At 42.7% G+C, this 18676-nt stretch overlaps 1 protein-coding gene across 2 annotated transcripts in view; it reads left to right on the forward strand.

Moving 5' to 3' along the window:
* The window catches only part of GALNT9 (polypeptide N-acetylgalactosaminyltransferase 9), a 331540-nt gene that overhangs the window by 211824 nt on the left and 101040 nt on the right, over positions 1-18676 (forward strand). For both annotated transcript variants that reach the window (XM_054007015.1, XM_054007014.1), the window contains exon 5: positions 1288-1485. In XM_054007015.1, coding sequence (XP_053862990.1) covers positions 1288-1485 — 198 coding nt within the window. The remainder of the gene's footprint in view (positions 1-1287; positions 1486-18676) is intronic.

Consider the following 18676-nt stretch of genomic DNA (forward strand, 5'->3'; position numbering starts at 1 on the left):
GAAAACCAGCAAGGATGCATTTCACGATGAGATGTGGGGATGGTTTCTCAACGTATCTGGTGTCTGTCTGTACAGCTTTTATGTCTAATACGCAAGATAGGTGGGAACAATCCTAAAGTCAGCAAAGAGAAACAATAATTTCACTTAAAAACAAAACAAAGCATGAGTGTTTAAATCATGGAAAATGAGTGTTTAATCTCTCATAAGTTTTGTGAATCCAACAAACCGCCGCTTCCGCAAAAAATAAAAAAAAATTAAAGAAGTTTTGAGAGTTTTGTAAAATCGTCAGTGTTTAGGTTCATCCTTAATGGTTTATGTTTTCTGCAAGAGGGAGCATTATCTAAGGGACTAGAAAGGCAGTAGGAGCTGGGAACTGCTGAGTTCTTCTCCCAGACCTACCACTGATTTGCTTTGTGGCCTTGCACCAGCCAGTGACCCTCCTTGCCTCCACTTCCTTATCTGTAAGTTAATATTTACCTAGCACTTCATTGAGGGATAACATGTGCAGTATTCTTAGCATGTTCTGAAACCCGCTGGAACATAGTTCCCTTTGCAATGCCCTTCACCAACTTAAGTATTTTGAAATGATTATAGTATTTGTGAAAGCTGCTGGGCTGAAAAACCTGGGGGATGAAGTCCTCTCTTGATGCATGTGGTATAGAAGGGACAGAGTAGGCTTTCCAGTCGACCCCTGAGCTGAGGGACCAGTTCTTAAAAAAACAAATAATAGTGTCTTCAGACTCATTCAGCCCTTGGTGAGTTCTGTTCTTCAAACACCATCAAGACCGAATCGTCCCCTCATCCCTTCAGGCGGTCCTTCCAGAGACAGCCAACCAGGACATCAATTAGTGCTGATTCTGATGGTGTTTTTACAAGTTATATATACCCTTTCCCAGGGAGGGGAATGGGAACCCCAACTCATTTCACAATGGCCACTGGAAAGGCATCAGGGGAAACTTTTAGTTGCTAAATCCCTAGTCACCACTGACCAGACTGGATCCAAACTAGTGACCTTGACGATAAAATGACTATATTTAATTCCTCTGATCCATCAGTTCCATGCAATTGAGAAGCTGTTGCTGCACAAATTATCTGCACCAAGGCCCGTGTCTCTGTTGTGTGCGACACTAACCCACATTAAATCACTCTAAGCTGCACCAGAGGGCTGCCCCTCTGTGTCATTGCTTGCAGCATTAGAGAACTTCATTGTTCACTTTATCAGATTGCTAAAGGGGTTTGGATTATTGAATGGCCAGAAAACACTTTTGCTACTTTTATTTTCTCCAGGGTGGAACCGGCGCTTACCCGGATCAAAGAAGATCGAAAGCGAATCATCCTACCAGCTATTGACAACATCAAGTACAACACGTTCGAAGTGCAGCAATACGCCAATGCTGCCCACGGCTACAACTGGGGACTCTGGTGCATGTATATAATCCCGCCCCAGGACTGGCTCGATAAAGGGGACGAGTCTGCTCCCATCAGGTGACTCTACAGTGCAATTGCTTTGTCGCTAACATTGCTTCCGTTTCAGCTGCCGCCTGCTGCTGTGAAAGGTAAGGGAGGATGTGCTGCAGGCTCTCTACAGGACTAGGACGGGTAGGCAGAACAAGCATGGCCTACAAACACACGTACTTGCTTATGGGGCGTCTTCAAAACCTACAAGTGCATATGCCAAAGAGGTATTTAATTATGTGTGCATTTACCGTATTGCCATGTGCAAACGCAGGAGTTTGAGGGCATAATGGGTGTGCGGAGGTTTGAAATAGGGCCCTTGGTGTGTAAAGGTCACAGCTCTAGTCAGGTACATGCCATAGCTCCTCTAGCTATTGTTACTTATTCACATAATCAAAGTGTTTGCCAAAGAAAAGAAGGCACAATTCCCTACCCCATCTACCTACCCAACCTTGTATATCTATCTATCTATCCATGTTGATCGTATTCCCCAGGCACCAATCACCTTGATATCCAAGGACTGATATTCTATTGGCTTTTTCATATAGTTTTTGATGCCTTATGATTGCAAATAAAATGTTTGTGTCCTGGCACCATTTGTTGCCATCTAACTGCACCTACTGTGTTAACGGTGCTGGTATATATGATGGCTTAGGTCCTTCAGGAGATCCTGGGTACGCTGTGGCTTTCAGGTAATGTGTAGTCTATTGGTACAATTTGCTAACCATGACCCTGTTCACATTTCAGATCTTGTGGAGTTTCACCCAATACCTTGAAGCTTTCAAGGTGAACTGAAAGGTTGGCCAGTTGCACCAGCTGTGGCTAGTGAGAATGTGTGTGTTAGATGAAAATATCTAGCCAAAATGAATGTATCATGTGAAAGACTCTGCAGGCAATGCTAAATGAATCACTTCCAGCACACGTTGTGCTGGAAATATATTAAAAACGGGATGGAAGCTTTTATTCCTGGCATGCACCTTATTCTTCTCTACACCTTGAAGGACTGAGCTCTCATACAGGAAAGTGTTGCGTTTCACTCCAGACCTGAGCAAGCCTTGTAGAGCTCATCAAGAACAAGACAGGGTTTTGCTGAGGTTTGGTAAAGTGGTAAGCAACCATGACAATTTGTGAGTAGGCCAAAGCCAGGTCCACACTAGAAAAGTTAGGCCAATCCAGGTAGGTCACTCAGGGGTCAATCCACACCCCTGAGTGACGTAGTTAAGCCGACCTAACCCCTGGAGTAGGCAGTGCTGGGTTGATGGGAGAATCTAGCCTGGGTCTTCTACTCAAACATACTGCCCCAATGCAGTCCCTGAGTAACATGGAGATCTACTTTCCTTTTCAGGGCTCGATCCTGCAAGATGTTGAGTGCGCTGGCCCTGATCCAGAAAAGCACTTAAGCATGTGCTTAACTTTAAGCACCTGAGTAGTCCCACTGATATCAGCCAAGTCAATGGGATAGGCCATGTGCCTAAATGCTTTGCTGGTTGGAGCCAAAGCGCAGAGTCAAGCTCACGTACAGGAAAGTGTCATTCTGCTTCAGAGCAAACCTTGAAATTGCTCTTAGATTCCTACCTTTGCCTCGTGACCACAGCACAGAACTGTACCGTAACATTAACCTTATTTATCACAGAGCAGCACAGTCCTTCATCACTGACCCTTTGCTCTGTGTGAAGCCTCAATAAACTAGAAAGTAATTACTTAGGAAATCAGTTTTCCTGGATAACTTGCCTGCTTTCCTCACGTTGTTTTTAAAGTGCAGTTGTTGTTTTATGTTTCCATTCAGCTCTTGGAAATAGTTTATTAATGGAGAAAATACATCAACCAAGGCTTTAGTTTCTGAAATCAGTATTTGTTCTCTGTTCCCAAGGGACAGTGCATGCCTCATTGCCTCCGGGATATAAATAAAATCACTATATTAATTTTCAGATACATTGTTCCAGTGTCTTGAACATCTACCGTACTGGGGACAATTATTGTGCATCAAAAGAGGCTGAACCATGAAGTCTCACTTTAGGAAGTTCCTTTTGTCATTGTGGACCTGATTTGTTGCTGTGCTGGGCATCCAGCACGCCACCGGATGTCAGCGCAAGCTGTATTTAGCACCTCTGAAAATCAGTCTCAAGATCTTTTGGCAGAGGAAAAAGAAGGAAGGGATCATGTTGGTTTCTTGAAATACTGGAAGAGTCAATTTCACTTTAAATATACAGGGTCTGAGTCCCCACTGCTTTATTCTAGTTTTATGCCGGTGATCTCAACGGGGTTACAATGGCATCAAACTGGAGTAATGCAGTGGGAAACCAGGCTCACAAACACAGGAGTAGTGTTGTTGAAATCTGATGCATTTAAGTGTCTAGTTCCCAAGAGCAGCAATTTTATTCCGTGCAGAACCTAACTGAAGAAACTCTCCAGCTGAACAATGCTTAAGCTGCCCAGAGAGAGATGAGACAGCAGTGCTCGGATTGGGTGCCTGACCCTGATTACCAAATACCTGGGACACAGAGATGTTCTGATTACATAAGTGTCTCTTGTAAAATGATGAATTATATGCTCTGAAATGCAGGCATCAGTGTCAAGCCGCGAATGCTGACAAATCTCGCTGGGAGCAAGTGCCTCAAAAAAGTTTTAGGTGGAGATTTTCAAGGGAGCGTAAGGGAGTTAGGCATCCATCTAATATCGACGCTAAATCAATGGAGCTCGGCTTGCTGAAGGGCAGTCAGTGCATGTCCAGAAATGTGACACGCTGCTGGACTTGCAGTCCTTTTTATTAGAGGGAATTTTTCAGTGAAAGGTTTTTTCACTGGAAAATGCCAGTTCCTCAAAATGGAAACTTTATGTGGAAATGTATCAGTTTTGATGAACCTTTAGTTGGGCAGGTTTCCCAGGTCCAAGGTATTAGGGACAGAGAGAGACAAATAGACAGACACTGATTCAGAATAGCCAATAGCCTGGTTGTTAGGGCACGCATTTGGGATATGAGAGACCCAGATTAAAATCCAAGCTCTAAATCAGGCAGAACAAGGATTTGAACTTGGGCCTCCCACGTCCCAGATGAGTGCCCTAAACACTGATTTTTTTTTTCCCATGGAAAATGTTAAAAGTTCTCATTTTGGTTCCGATAAAAAATGAAAACAAATTTTGAATTTTTTCACAAAACAGAATTCTTGTTTTCTTGTCAGCCGTAACGTTTATTCTTCAAACGTCAAGCATCCAACCAAGCCACCAAGCGAGCCCTCTATACAGGTTAAATGCAATCCAGCTTTATAGCATTTCAATCATATAAATATCTGCACCACGCACACAGTAGTAACAGTAATGGAAAAGGCGTGTATGAAAGTGCCACTGATGAAGCGAGACACGGTGGGAGAGGTAATAGCTTTTATTAGACCACCTTCTGTTGGTGAAAGAGACAAGCTTTTGAGCTTATACAGAGCTCTTCTTCAGGTCTGGGAAAGCTAATCAGAATGTCACAGCTCAATACAAGGTGGAACAGACTATTAAACATAAGGAGTTAACAGATGTTGCAAGAAACCATTCCTGGTAAAGTGGGCAGTCAATACCTCTGCAGTCATAAGACAGAGGAGGGTTGGTGGGTTACAAATTGTTGTAATCAACCATATAGCCAGTGTCTTTATAAGATCATGATTTTTAGTATCTATCATAGTTATGAATTTAGACTCATCTTTTGAAGGCGTTGTGCAGGTTTCCTTTGAGGATTAGGACTAAGAAGTCCGATAGGGAGTGATCATTTTGTTCAAAGTGTTCACCCCTGGGTGAGATGGTGTTTTTGTCTTTTATCATTTTTTCTGTGCGAAACTGATGAAGAGGAGCAGGAAGTCCTTTTTAGAGCTGGCCTTTCCAGCTCCCAATGGAGGAGGTTTGCTAACTAGACACTATATACCAGTTCTGAGCGGCTTCGTTAGAAGGAAAGGGGAATCACGGAGGAGAGCAAACTTTGCCCCAGTTCTCTGGGGGCAGCAAGGAGTTGCTATCACAGCACTGGCATTCAGGGGATTAGTCACAGCAATGATATATTAATTCGTCTATTTCAAAGCAACCAAGTTTGCCTCTCAGTTATATTTTCAAACTCTTTAAAATACCCTGCTTATGACTCATCAGGTAAAGCGAATCAAGGCTTAGACCTCACAATCGTTAACAGATTTATCCTCACAGCACCTCTGTGAAGTAAGGAAATACCGTTATGCCCATTTTATAGATGGGAACTGAGACACAGAGAGACTAAGGGCCAGATTTTCAAAGGTATTTAGGCACTTCAAGATGCAGATTGTTGCCTAGCAGGGTTTTTAAAATGCCTAGCTCCCTAGGGAGTTAGATGCCTAGGCCCTTTTCAAATCCCATTCGTGGTCTATCTATTTCTTTAGGCATCTAAATACTTTGAAAATCTGGCCCCAAGTGACTTGCCCGCAGTCACACAAGAATGTGGCAGAGCAGGGTCTACAGGTGCCCAGGCAAGTGCCCTTAGCACTAGGCCATCCTTCCTTTCCACCTTGACCTCCATCTCCATGCCAAGTAAGTGCAATGTGAGTGTCAAACACTCTTGTCCTGATCTGATGGCATAGCACACTCATGCCCAGCATCTCCCAAACTTTCAGATTTACAGCATATAGCTAGGGAAATGTGGGAATAGTTTTAGCTCTAATTAAGAAAAGCTCTGGCTTCATCTAAAAGCGTTTATTAAACTGTCGAAGACATCCCTGCTATTTTCCAATTAGTGAGAACCCTGCAGACTTTCATGGAGAAAACAAATGAACCTGCGAAGAGATTGGCAGGCCTCATCCTGTCCCATTAGTGTCGTTAATCTCCCCCCCCCCACCCCCCAGGGAAAATAAAACACTTCCATAGACACCTGGTAGCTACACTTTAAAAGTTAACAGCAAGCCTATTTTAGGAGTTGCAGAATGATTATTTGTATAAAGTCAGATTTTCAAAAGAGTTCAGTACCCAGAAGCTCCCATTGGTCTCAATGGAGCCGGTGGAGATTCAGCTCCTATTGAGAACTGTGGAGAATTCTCCCGCATCTCCTTCAGAACTATGGGAACTGCGGAATGTTGAAAACCTTTTGAGAACCTAGTCCCAATTGTAGCTGCTCAGCACTCTTGAAAGTCAGGCCTATATTTGTGCGTGTGTGTGTTTAAATTTCACTCTGTAAAACGTCATTTAAAGACTTCATCATGAATTTTTCAACAAAACATTTTTCATTGGAAAAATGCCGATTTGTCAAAATGAAAACATTTCGTGGGAAAGGATTGGTTTCGATGGATTCCCCATTTTGAAATGTTTTGGAAACAGAGTTTCAGAATTGTCGGAATGCCCTGTTTCAACACTTTTTAAATGAAAAAGCTCAGTTATTGGTTTGAAAGGACTTTTTGTTGAGAACTTTGAGTTAATTTATAGGAGGGAAATGTTTTTAAAAAAATAAAAAAATTTTAAATTAAATGTTTCAATTAACCATATCCAGGTTGGTTGGTTGGTTTGTCTGTCTCAGATGTTTGGTGTGCAGAAATTTGTAAGATTTCAACCTTTCATCTCGATTAGGGATGGGAAATTTTTTTTGAAATCTCGAAAATTCTTGTGGGTTGGGAAAACTGTTTCCCACCCAACTCTAATCATGTAATTCCATTCCTCAAAAAGGCAGATGGAAAGGAAGAACAGAAAAGACAAATATTTCCTTTTTTTTAGGAGACAAAAGGATAAAAAAGTCTTCAAAATGTAAACAAAAGAATAAATATGAGAACTTTAGTGATAGATATCTGACACTTGAAGCTACTGTGGTTCTCATTTGGCCAATGGAAGTTAAACAAAGTCTACCCATAGATCTCTTCCTTGGCAATGATAGCTCATATAGCAGTATGTCTGCCAATAGAAGAGTTATCTCTTCTAAATCCATTCCGATACCTCCTACGTCATTGAAAGCTCTCTTTGCTGACTGTGCAGGTCTTGAACCCTGTTTTGAGACATCTGAACTGGTTCCTTAAGGGGACATCCTTGTCCCATTGACGTAAATGCCAAAATTCCCACTAACTTTAACAGGGCCAGGATTTCATCCTTTGTCTGTTAAGAACTCAGAGGTAGAAGACAGGATTAGTTGGGGAAACAAATTGATGGAGTGAAAAAGTAGATCTTTCCCAGTGCTTGTATTAAGTATAATGCCTTTCTCCATCAAAAGACAGAGATTCTTGATAATCTTCCAAGCTAATAATGTTAGGGTCCTGGGATATCCAGAGGGGAGAATATACTTTTTTAAAATTAATTTCCACTTATTTAATAGCTCTTTACGTGAGTTTGAGCCTCTCCTCCAGATAGCCCTGTATTTAGATGGTTTAATACATTTCCTAGGAAACAACTTGCTTTTCATCTACTACAACGGTTGTTTTTGCCTTTTTCAATAGATAGCTAGGAAATTGGGAGGATGGGAGGAAGTAGACCTTGCATATCAGAATACAAACAAAGGAAAGCCACACCACACAGGCTTATAGGAAGAAATGGTGGTGCTTAAATCTGAGTTTGCTGAATTAGGTTATGATGCTTCTGTCGGTATTGCTGGAGCTCAGACATTATGATGACGGAAAAGCATCGCTAAATTCTCTCATAATTTTTAGAGATTTTTTTGTCTGAAACTCATGAGGAAGATTTCACCTTCGGTTACTGACTCAGTAGTGCTCCCAATTCATTGTGGTTGGATTTTTTTTACTGCATGTCTCTTAGGTTATGTCTACACTGCATTTAGACACCCACAGCCTGAATGTCTACACCATGGTTAAACAGCCCTGCGAGCCCGTGTCAGCTGGCACAGGCCAGCCGCGGGTTTTTAATTGCAGTGTAGAGCCAGGGTACAAGAGGCCCAGTCCAGGCTGTGACTCCTTTGCAGAAAAGTTCACTATCACTGCAGACAAACAATTGCAAAAGGAAAACTAATGAAAAGCCGCTGAATCAGCGAATGCAAAATACAGTAAAAGCATGCTTTCGCTGTGGATCCCCACAACATTTTGCAAGCTACACAGGATGTCCAGCAAAAGTAGCTCAGTATGTCGCAGTAGCCAGTTCAATCAACAGGTGCATGCAGTTACAATACCAGATGTTACTGTGCTGAGTGTAGACAAAATCACTACTGCACATATTCCAGAACAGATAAAGTGCACTGTAAATGTTTCTGCCATACCCTCAGGCAAATCACACTCTATTCAGCTAATGTTGGACACTGGCTCAGCAGTATCTATACTACCTGATTCCATCTACTTGCATTACTTTAAAGATGTGCCTCTTACTGAACCCAAACTTCACTTGGTATGCTATTTGAAAAACCATATTCCAGTACATGGCTGCCTGCCAGCAATAGTTACTTTTGGTGATCGCTGTGTAACTGCGGAGTTCTACATTGTCCACAAAGGCACTGCTATCCTTGGCAGAGATTTATTAGCTGCTTTAAATCTCAGGGTAGTTAATGGACGAATTGATCTTCCTCAGCAAAGCACTCTTGCGGTACACACACCAGTTTCAGCTGGGACCCAACTCCAGGTTGAGGAGAAACTCGGCTGTGCTTATGGGTTTCTGCATAAAGTTAAAATGTGGAATAATGTGTTGCCTGTACTACAGAAATTACGGCGCTTACCATTTTCAGTCAGGGAAGCTGTTTCAGAGGAACTTAGAAAACTTGTTCAAAAGGACATTATTGAAGAGATTAACTCCTCGGAATGGGTTTCACCTATAGTAGTGACGCAGAAGAAGGGTGGAGACATTCGCCTTTGTGTGGACTTAAGGGAGCCAAATAAAGCTATTGTGATTGACAGCCATCCTCTTCCTCACATAGGGGAAGTATTTGCAGAACTCCGTGGAGCAAAGATGTTTTCTACTCTTGATTTGCAGAGCGCATACCACCAGGTTATGTTGCATGAAGATAGCAGAGACCTCACAGCATTTATTACACATGAGGGACTATTTCGTTTTAAACGTGTTCCATATGGTCTCGCATCAGCCCCAAGTGCCTTCCAAAAAACGATGTCATTGATTCTGAAGAATCAACATGGAGTTCAGTGCTATTTGGATGATATTATTGTGTTTGGAAATACTACTGAGGAGCATGACAATAACCTGCAGTCTGTACTAAACTGCATCAGCAAAGCAGGCCTCAAGCTCAATAGGTCCAAATGCAAATTTAGACAAACTGAACTCTCCTTTCTGGGGCGTACAATTTCACAGGCTGGACTAAAACCTGATCCAGATCATATCCTGGCAATTTCAAATGCTCCTCCTCCAACAGATTTGCAAACCTTACGTTCCTTCTTGGGTCTTACCTCCTGGTATGCAAAATTAATTCCCAATTATGCTTCTGTCATTGAACCGTTATGAGAATTACTACGGAGAAGTTCAACCTTAGTGTGGACAACGGATGCACAAGTTAGTTTCGAAAGGGTGAAAGGTTTGATTGTACATAGTCTAGTACTTGCATTATTCAGTCCCGCGTTGCCCACAATTGTAACTACTGATGCTTCTGATTATGGACTTGGGGCTGTCCTCACACAACTTCATGAGGACAACCCTGAGAGAACTGTTGCATTTGCGTCAAGGACACTAAGTAATGCTGAGAGACAGTTGAACAGAACCAAGCAAAGTCTAAGGCTTTCACAGACAAATGGCGGGGTGCTAAGGAACCAAAGTTTGAGTGTGGTTCCTTTGTTAGAATACAAAAACCTGGAATCTTACGCAAAGGGGACCATAAATTCACAACTCCTCTTAAAATCATAGAGAAGAAGGGACCTTACACCTATCGACTTTCTGATGGGCGGGTATGGAATGCTTCTTATCTTGCACCTGCCTGTGCACCAAGAGGAGATTATGCCAACACCCAGTTCTCATTGGATGACTTCACTGTAGAACCAACACAACAAGACATTGAACTGGAACCGGGGCTTGAGAGACGGCCTGTCAGACTCAGATGACCACCTGCCTGAACTAAAGACTATGTTATGTAGTATCTACAGTGTTTTCAGTGTAATATTCCTGCCAACAGTATAGTGTCTTGTTTCATATTTGTTCCTGGGGTTCGAACAACAATGTTTATTTTAATTTGGAAAGTTTCTTAAAAGAGGAGGGAATGTGGTGTTTTAGATGCTGCTTGTATTATTAGAACTGGGAGCACTGGCTGTTGGGAGTCTGAAAGGACAGGAAACAGGAAGGAGGGGGGAGGAGTTGAGGAGGCTGGGAGAGTTACAGAGTGTGCAACTACAGCTTGGAGAAGAGACTTGCACTGTAAATAAAGTTCTGTTGAAGTTGTTAATACTTTGCCTGGTGGATACAACAACATCCCCTTGCATTTCTCTGGCAAAAAGTTCTGAGTCGATTTCTTTTTGAAAATTGGCCTGGTGTCCAGTTGCTCTCTTGTGCGTCTCACGTCTGGACGTGCTGCATGGCCTTTTAAAGTAGGTTTGTCAAGCCTCCAGGATTGGCCTGGAGTCTCCAGAAATTAAAGATTATGTCATGTGATGAAATCTCCAGCAATGCATCCAACCGAACTTGGCAATCCTATTTTAAAGTGCGCCAGGACTCTGATGACGGGGCAGATAGTTGGAGTGATGGAGAACAGGTTGTTCTCGAGTTGTATGCAGCTGTCATGATTCCTGTGTCAGTTAATCTAGAAGGAGGTTTTGGCCTAGATAAAGGACTTTAGAGTCTTAATATTCATAAGATTTTGATGATGCTTGTCATGAAGGAAATCCTGAGATCACTTAGTTCTAGCTAACAGCTAATATTCCTCTTCCCCGTCCCCAAAAATTGCGGAGGGCAAATATTTCTCTTTTTTCACATAACGTTACTGTTAGTGGTGATTAAACCAGCAGCTGCTCACGGGTGCAGATGCGGGTTAAGCACTCGGAACTTTTGGTACTTACTCATACAATCCAAACATCTTGAATCTGCAAAATTGGGTTTGACATTTCGTAAGAACAGGCTACCCCTTGAGATTTCTTTCTTTCTTCCCGGATTCGTATCACACACAGAATATGCTTGCTTGTGGCGTTTTGGCTCTTAAGATACAACTCTGCAGCTTGTTGGGGGTGGATGGACCCACTGCGTCCACCCATAACCCCACTGACTTCAGAGGTGCTTCGTGCAGGCACAGGGATTTGCCAACGTAGAGCCCCTTTGAAATCACTGAGGAACCATATGGGCAATCAGGTCCAGGACATGCAACGTGACGTCATCAGAGGTGTTCCAGTAGCCAATGGACTCTGGATGTGCAAAGTGCAACAAAAATGAAAAATAGTGACACTAAAGTTTGGTCAAATGTTTTCAAAACTCAGGAAAGGTTGAGTTTGAGATAAAGCTTTAAAAACCTTGGATAAAAGATAAGGTTAAAGGCTGGATCTTATGTCATCCCATGCTAATATCCTGATATTTCGGACAGTTGATGTTCCCCAGAAAGGATTCTTGGGCAGTCTATTTTCTGTGTTTGCCTTTTCAGATGTGAGTCACGTCTAAAGTAAAGATTAAGGTGCAGATCGCTATTTTGATGCACTACATTCATCATGTCATTTTCCATTCGTGTTTCTTAGAAAACACTCCCTAAACCCTATGACATTGCAAGAAAATCTACAATACAGAACCCTATTTCAGAGGACTTTAAATGGCCATGCACTAGACCATACTGATTCCTTGAGGGTTTTCTTTCTGCAGCAAGGTATAGAACAGTAAGGAAAGCACTTAATGTACCGAGCTTTATCTGTGGGCCCTGTTTTCCTCACCTGCCCTGTCTTTTGATGGACTGCTCTGTGTTTGACTTCATTATGAGCAGCCACTAACACGGGAGTCATTAGTCAGCTGCACCTAGCCAAGCATGGCCTCGCCTTTCATTTTATCTTCCTACCGCAGCAGCGGTGTATTACAGCATTGCATATGTTCTCACCGATTGCTTAATATGCCATAGCTTTGTACCACGGGAGTGCTGTCAGGAGTACCCACAGTCAGCAAACTCCAGCAAGTGTGTTGTGACACACTGATATATAAAAATGAGCTTCCAAAATGCCATGGGAGTGTGGTCTCCTTTGTGTTTCCATGGTGAGAGAGAGCCTGGCTTAGACAGGTATTGGGCCTAATTCTGATTTCGTTTACACCAGTGAATTCTACTGACTGTAATGGAGCTACTCTGGATTTACACCAGTGTAACTGAAATCAGAGCACGGCTCATCTGTAAAGTCCTTTGGGAAAGAAAGTGCTGTGCTGTACGAATCAGTTCATTGGCAGGCATCTTTTTTGGCTGCCGGTTTACAAAAGCATAGAACAGAACCGTTCCTGGTTTAGTCTTTAAGATTCTGACCTCCACTTATTACTGTTCCAAAAAAACCCAACCCTATACTGCCGTGTGTCATCAGAACTCCATTCCTCATCCCAGTTCCCCGTTCATAAAGCGAACTGTTTTTGTAGTCTCTCTCCAATGGGATTTTCAAACCTTGCCATTGTTAAGCTTGCCAGCTCGTGCAGCTCCAGAACACAGAATCTGTCCTTGAGTTCATATCTCAGAGCCCGTGTGACTGTTTATTACACAGGACATGATTTGTAGGAAAAATAAATGCTTACACAGGTGCCATGCAGTTCTCCCACTGATCCATCATCAGGAGTCAAGGTGCTGCTTATGCACCTAAATCAAAAGGAAAAAATCAGCAATTCAGTCAGGCAGTAAGTAGAAAGCTCAGATATTTTGTGTGTGATGCATTTTTTGAACTGCACTCTTTCCGTCAAGTGTATTGGGAATAGGGTGTGTGTGTGTGTCCGTCCATCCATCCATCCATCCCCTGAAGTATTTCAAATGCAGCTTGGTGCAAATCAAATGACTTTTTGGAGGGGGAAAATAATCTGTTATTTCAAGCAATATTTATATATCAATCTAATGCTCTTCATTTTCTCTGTCATTTGATCTGTTTTGTTCTTGACGAATCCACCAAGTAGTATCCTCCAGTTTGTGTAGGAAAGCAGGGTGCAGGGCACATTACTCCCAAACACCAGCCTGGAGGAGCAATGTACCAGATGGTCTGTTCTTGTTCACACCCAAGATCACAGAGACATGAGGTCAAAACTAGTTCAGCTCCTCTGTCCTTGCTGAGCTCTGGCTTTGACATTGATATTCCCCGTGACACAGAAAGGATTTCAAGCTGAGTTCATTGAAGAATATCTTAAAGTAATTTACACAAATTGACTGCACAGTATCCTTCCCCGGCCAATACTATCGATTCCTCAGACAGCATTTCAAAGCTTGAGCCATGCCAGAACAAAAAGCCATTGTAATCTATGTTTCTAACCTTATCGTTTCGCCATTGCTGTCACTAATACTTGGTGCTTATATTACCTTCCACTGGACTGTCTCAAAACATTTTGCAAAGACTGTCTCTCAACACCCCTTGGAAGTAGGCAGGCAATAATAGCACACAGGCACTGCAGTTCTTCGTGTGCTTTCCATCTGACGAGCTCTGAGTGCTTTTCCAAGGCGAAGTCGGGGTCATGTTTTCAGAAGTGCCTTAGTAACTTAGGAACCAAAAGTTGCCGTTTTAAAAAGTGACTGAGGAGTTTAAGTCCCCATGACTTTCAATAAGATGCAGGATCCGAAGTGCCTAAGTTGCTTTTGAAAATGAGACTTAGGCCTCTGAGCTACTGACAGGGGTGGCTCCAGGCACCAGCGCAGCAAGCGCGGGCCTGGGTCGGCAAGCCGCGGGGAGCGGCCTGCCGATCGCTGTGAGGGCGGCAGTCAGGCGGCTTTCGGCGGCGTGCCTGCGGGAGGTCCGCCAGTCCCATGATTTCGGTGGCAATTTGGCGGCGGGTACACCGAAGCCGAGGGACCGGCAGATCACCCGCAGAAACGTTGCCGAATCTGTGTACCGCCTGCAGGCATGCCGCCGAAGGCCGCCTGACTGCCGTGCTTGGGACGGCAAAAAACATAGAGCCGCCCCTGGCTACTGAGGCACTTTTGAAAATATCATGCAGTATTACTATCCTCGTCTCCCAAATAGGGAGACAGAGGCATAGGGAGGGAAATGACTTGCTCAGGATTGAAGAGCAGATGAGTGACAGAGCTGGGAACAGAAGCCAGGTCTCCTGACTCACACTCCCATTACCAATCCACCGTACTGTGCAGTAGCATTATAGCTAGTTAACACTTGGATGAACCAAAGTGTGGAGAAGTTAAGGGCCTGATGTTCGGAAGGGCTGAACCCCCAAAACTCCAGCTGAAAATAATGAAAGCGGCAGGTGCTCAGCACCTCAGGAAATCAAGCCCTGAGTGGCTTAACCAAAGTCTTGCAATGAGTCCCAACAAATCTGAGATGAAAGCCCAGGATTCCTGACTTCTGGCTCCCTGCTCTGTAGACCACAGTCTTGTACAAGAATGATTTTCTGTACAATTTCTGAAGCTACTATTTGGTGACTGTGGGCTCCATACAGCCATATGGAAATTGAGAGGGGAAGAAAGGGATGATGGGAATTTTTGTTTTACCTTCCTACACAACGGGCTGCATTGTGTTGTATCTGCTGCTGTCTCTCTGTTACTTCTATTTTGTGGTCCTGGTTTGTATTTTTAACATTTTGTTGGGGCTTCTGGGATTTGTGTGGGTTTATTTTAAATCAAAATAATTAAAATGGTAGGAGAGAGAGAGAGAGAGAAACAAACCGAAGTATGTCTCTGTTGCCCATAGAGAGAAAGATGAGCACACAGTCACATCCAGAAAATTTATACTCAGCCTTATTTAATTAAAGAATCACTGCTTTATTGTACAGCGTCAACAGCTGCAAAATCCATTTTCCTGTGAGAGAGGACCCAGCACCTGGGAGAAGTCTGAGTGCCTGAAGATATTGTTCCTCATTAGGGAGGAAAAAGAAATGAGTCCCTAAGGGGAAGCATTTTATTGCTGGAAGAAGCTGCTTCCTGTTAATCTTTTTGGGGAATGCAAAAGGGAATCACGCTGATTCCAAACTACAGGCTTCCTCTTGCAAGATGCTGAACACTCTGGCCCAGGTCCAGAAAAGCACTTAAGCATGTGCTTTCATTTAAGCGTGTGACCAGTTGATTTTTCTGCTCATCATCATTAGAGCTTGGTAAACAACTAATGGCTTGCTCAGATACTTGCTCCTTTTCAAAACTATTGAATTTGCTTCAGCTTTATTCGCATCCCCTTTTTTATTCCAGTTTCTAAATCAAATTCACTCCTCTGCAGTTGGCCAGCAAAAGACCTATAAATTATGCAAGTCACACTTATGACCTCACAATGGGACATGTTTGATGCATGTGCTTTGCACAGGCTGTCTGTAAAGGGGTGAATCTCATCCTCCGTGAATATTCTGGAAAACAGGTTTATCACCAGGAGTGTCTGCAGAAACAAGCGAATATATTTGTGGACAGCACCTTTTGACCTTGTAAACATGACTTGACTTACCAGGAAGCTGGTTTGGAGAGTCACTCTCATCCAGTCAGGGAACAAAAACGCTACCAGATTGATGGACATGTGCAATCAAAACTAACCAATGCTGCTCAAATTTCAGATATTGAATACACCTAACATAATTTCCAGCAAATGATCATCAAGCCACAGGAAATATTTGGCAAATAATTAATCAATCAGAGAAAATTGCAAACCACTCACACACATTTAAGGAACAGAAAGAAGCTTAATTTATCCAAATAGTCAATGTGAATTATTTGCTTAGTTTTACTCATCAGCATGAGTAATGATCTGAGGTAAAATTTTTAAAAGCGCCTAAAATTTTTAGTGTGACGTCTTGCTCAGGATGCCCAGAGTTGTGACCCCCTGTTTCAACTGTCTCAGCAAGCGAAAGCTTTGCTGCTGTTAAGCTACGTGTCAGCTTCCTGACATACCGACTTGTCTGCCTAGCCAGCAAACTCTTCAGGGCTCTGTCGGTCCAAACCTTGCATTGCAGGTCACAATCAGTGCATCCCAATTCCTGAGCTCCCTAGAGATGTCTCTCTGCAGTGTCCAGTCCTTCTCACTGGATGCTCACCAAAGTTAAGTTTGCTACTTCCAAAGAGACAGAGTACACACCAGCCTATTTGGCTAGCTGAGGATTTACCCTCCAGTTTAATACACAGCACTGAGATGGTTTTGTAATAAAACAAGAATAAGTTTATTGACAAAGAACAGATGTTTAAGAGATACTAAGCAAGAATAAGAGAGACAGCGATGGTTACAAACAAAACAAACACACTCTCTGGTGACTAAAACTTAATTTCAGCAAATTGCAATCTTTGTCTAAGCAGGTTTCTCACTTACATTAAGTTTCCAGCAGCTCTTGCCTTCCAGACCAAGAGAATCCAGCTTTCAAAGGGTGCTGCACACTATCATCCCCTCAATGATGGATAACTAAGATTTTTTTTTTTGTTCCTCTTATACTACTCAAAGTCCATTGTCTCTGCCTCAAGAGGTAGGAAGGCTTCCGGAAGTGCAGATTCTGTTTCCCAGCATGACTGTTAAATGGACTTCTCCCCTGCTTTAGCTTGATGGTTTTGTTTACCTTATATGTATGTGTACTTTCATTGTCCAGTAATCATGCCAGTCAGAAAGGCAAATACACATTCCTTTGTCTAGGGCAGGCTGGTTTTATGGTCTGCCTCCCCAAAACATTTGAACAATATATTTCTAGCACACATCTATAACTCATTGAGCACAACCCGTACATACATCATGCAATGATTTTCAAGACTAGCGTGTCACCCGTTTATATATGATACCTTACATGACACCTTTGGGATATATATTATGACAAGAATGTATTGTGACAATGTGTCAGACCTGATGTGACTTACAGTATGGGGGGCCCTCTGCCAATTGGCTTTGAGGGGCTAATGTTCACACTTAGGCCCCATTTTCAAAAGTGATTAAGGGATTTAGGAGCCTAAGTCTTATTAAAAGTCAATGGAATGTAGGCTTCTAAGTGCCTATGTACATTTTGAAAATGGGACTTAAGAACCTAAATCATTTAGGTACTTCTACAAATGTTACCCCTAGTCTTGGAGCTCATCTGGTAATTTCTGACTATCTAAGGTTCTTTTATGGCCCCCACAGTATCTCAGTCTTTTCTGTTTTTATCCTCCTAAATTCCTGTGAGGTAGGGAGGTGTTATTAGCCCTGTTATCCAGATGGGGAACTGAGGCCCAAAGAAGCTATAGGACTTCCTCATGATACGTTTCACTCATGATGCATAAGGTGGAATGGAATGCAGTGTGGTCTTCCATAGCTGTATGGGATCTGCAGTGCAGACAGTAGCAGAAACTTCATCTTATCATTAGCCTTAGCAGATGTGACTAAAATGATACAACAGGAGCAAATAAGGGCACAAGCCCAGTGCCGTTTGCACAGTCCTTTTCTGGACCATAATCATCCTTCTGTCATTGGTTTGGTTCTGGTAGTCAAATGTTCTTACACTCTGGAAGTCACTCTGATTAGTATGGCTTCAGAGCCAACCATTGTGCTTGGCTGAAAGGGTAAAACTCTCACATTCTTCATCTCCCGTATTTTCTTCTAATCAGACACACTTTTCTGACTCTAAGCCGGATTTTGTTCTCCCCACCAATAAACATCAAGCTGTTCTTGTATTAGCAGGAGTGTTGTAAGCAAGACACAAGAAGTAATTCTTCCTCTCTACTCCACGCTGATTAGGCCTCAACTGGAGTATTGTTTCCAGTTCTGGGTGCCACATTTCAGGAAAGATACAGACAAATTGGAGAAAGTCCAGAGAAGAATAACAAAAATGATTAAACATCTAGAAAACATGACTTAGGAGGGAAGATTGAAAAGAAAATGGGTTTATTTAGTCTGGAAAAGAGAAGACCGAGAGAGGACATAACAGTTTTCAAGTACATAAAAGGTTGTTACAAGGAGGAGGGAGAAGAATTGTTCTTCTTAACCTCTGAGGATAGGACAAGAAGCAAAGGGCTTGCAGTAAGGGAGGTTTAGGTTAGATATTAGGAAAAACTTCCTAACTGTCAGGATGGTTAAGCAGTGGAATAAATTGCCTAAGGAGTTTATGGAATCTCCATCAATGGAGATTTTGAAGAGCAGGTTAGACGAACACCTGTCAGGGATGGTCTAGATAATACTTAATCCTGCCATGAGTGCAGGGGACTGGACTAGATGACCTCTCGAGGTCCCTTCCAGTCCTATGATTCTTTGATTCTATAATTTCCACTGAAATGAACATCTCCACGGTT

Source organism: Malaclemys terrapin, chromosome 16, assembly GCF_027887155.1.
Source record: "Malaclemys terrapin pileata isolate rMalTer1 chromosome 16, rMalTer1.hap1, whole genome shotgun sequence".
Taxonomy (NCBI): Eukaryota; Metazoa; Chordata; order Testudines; family Emydidae; genus Malaclemys; species Malaclemys terrapin.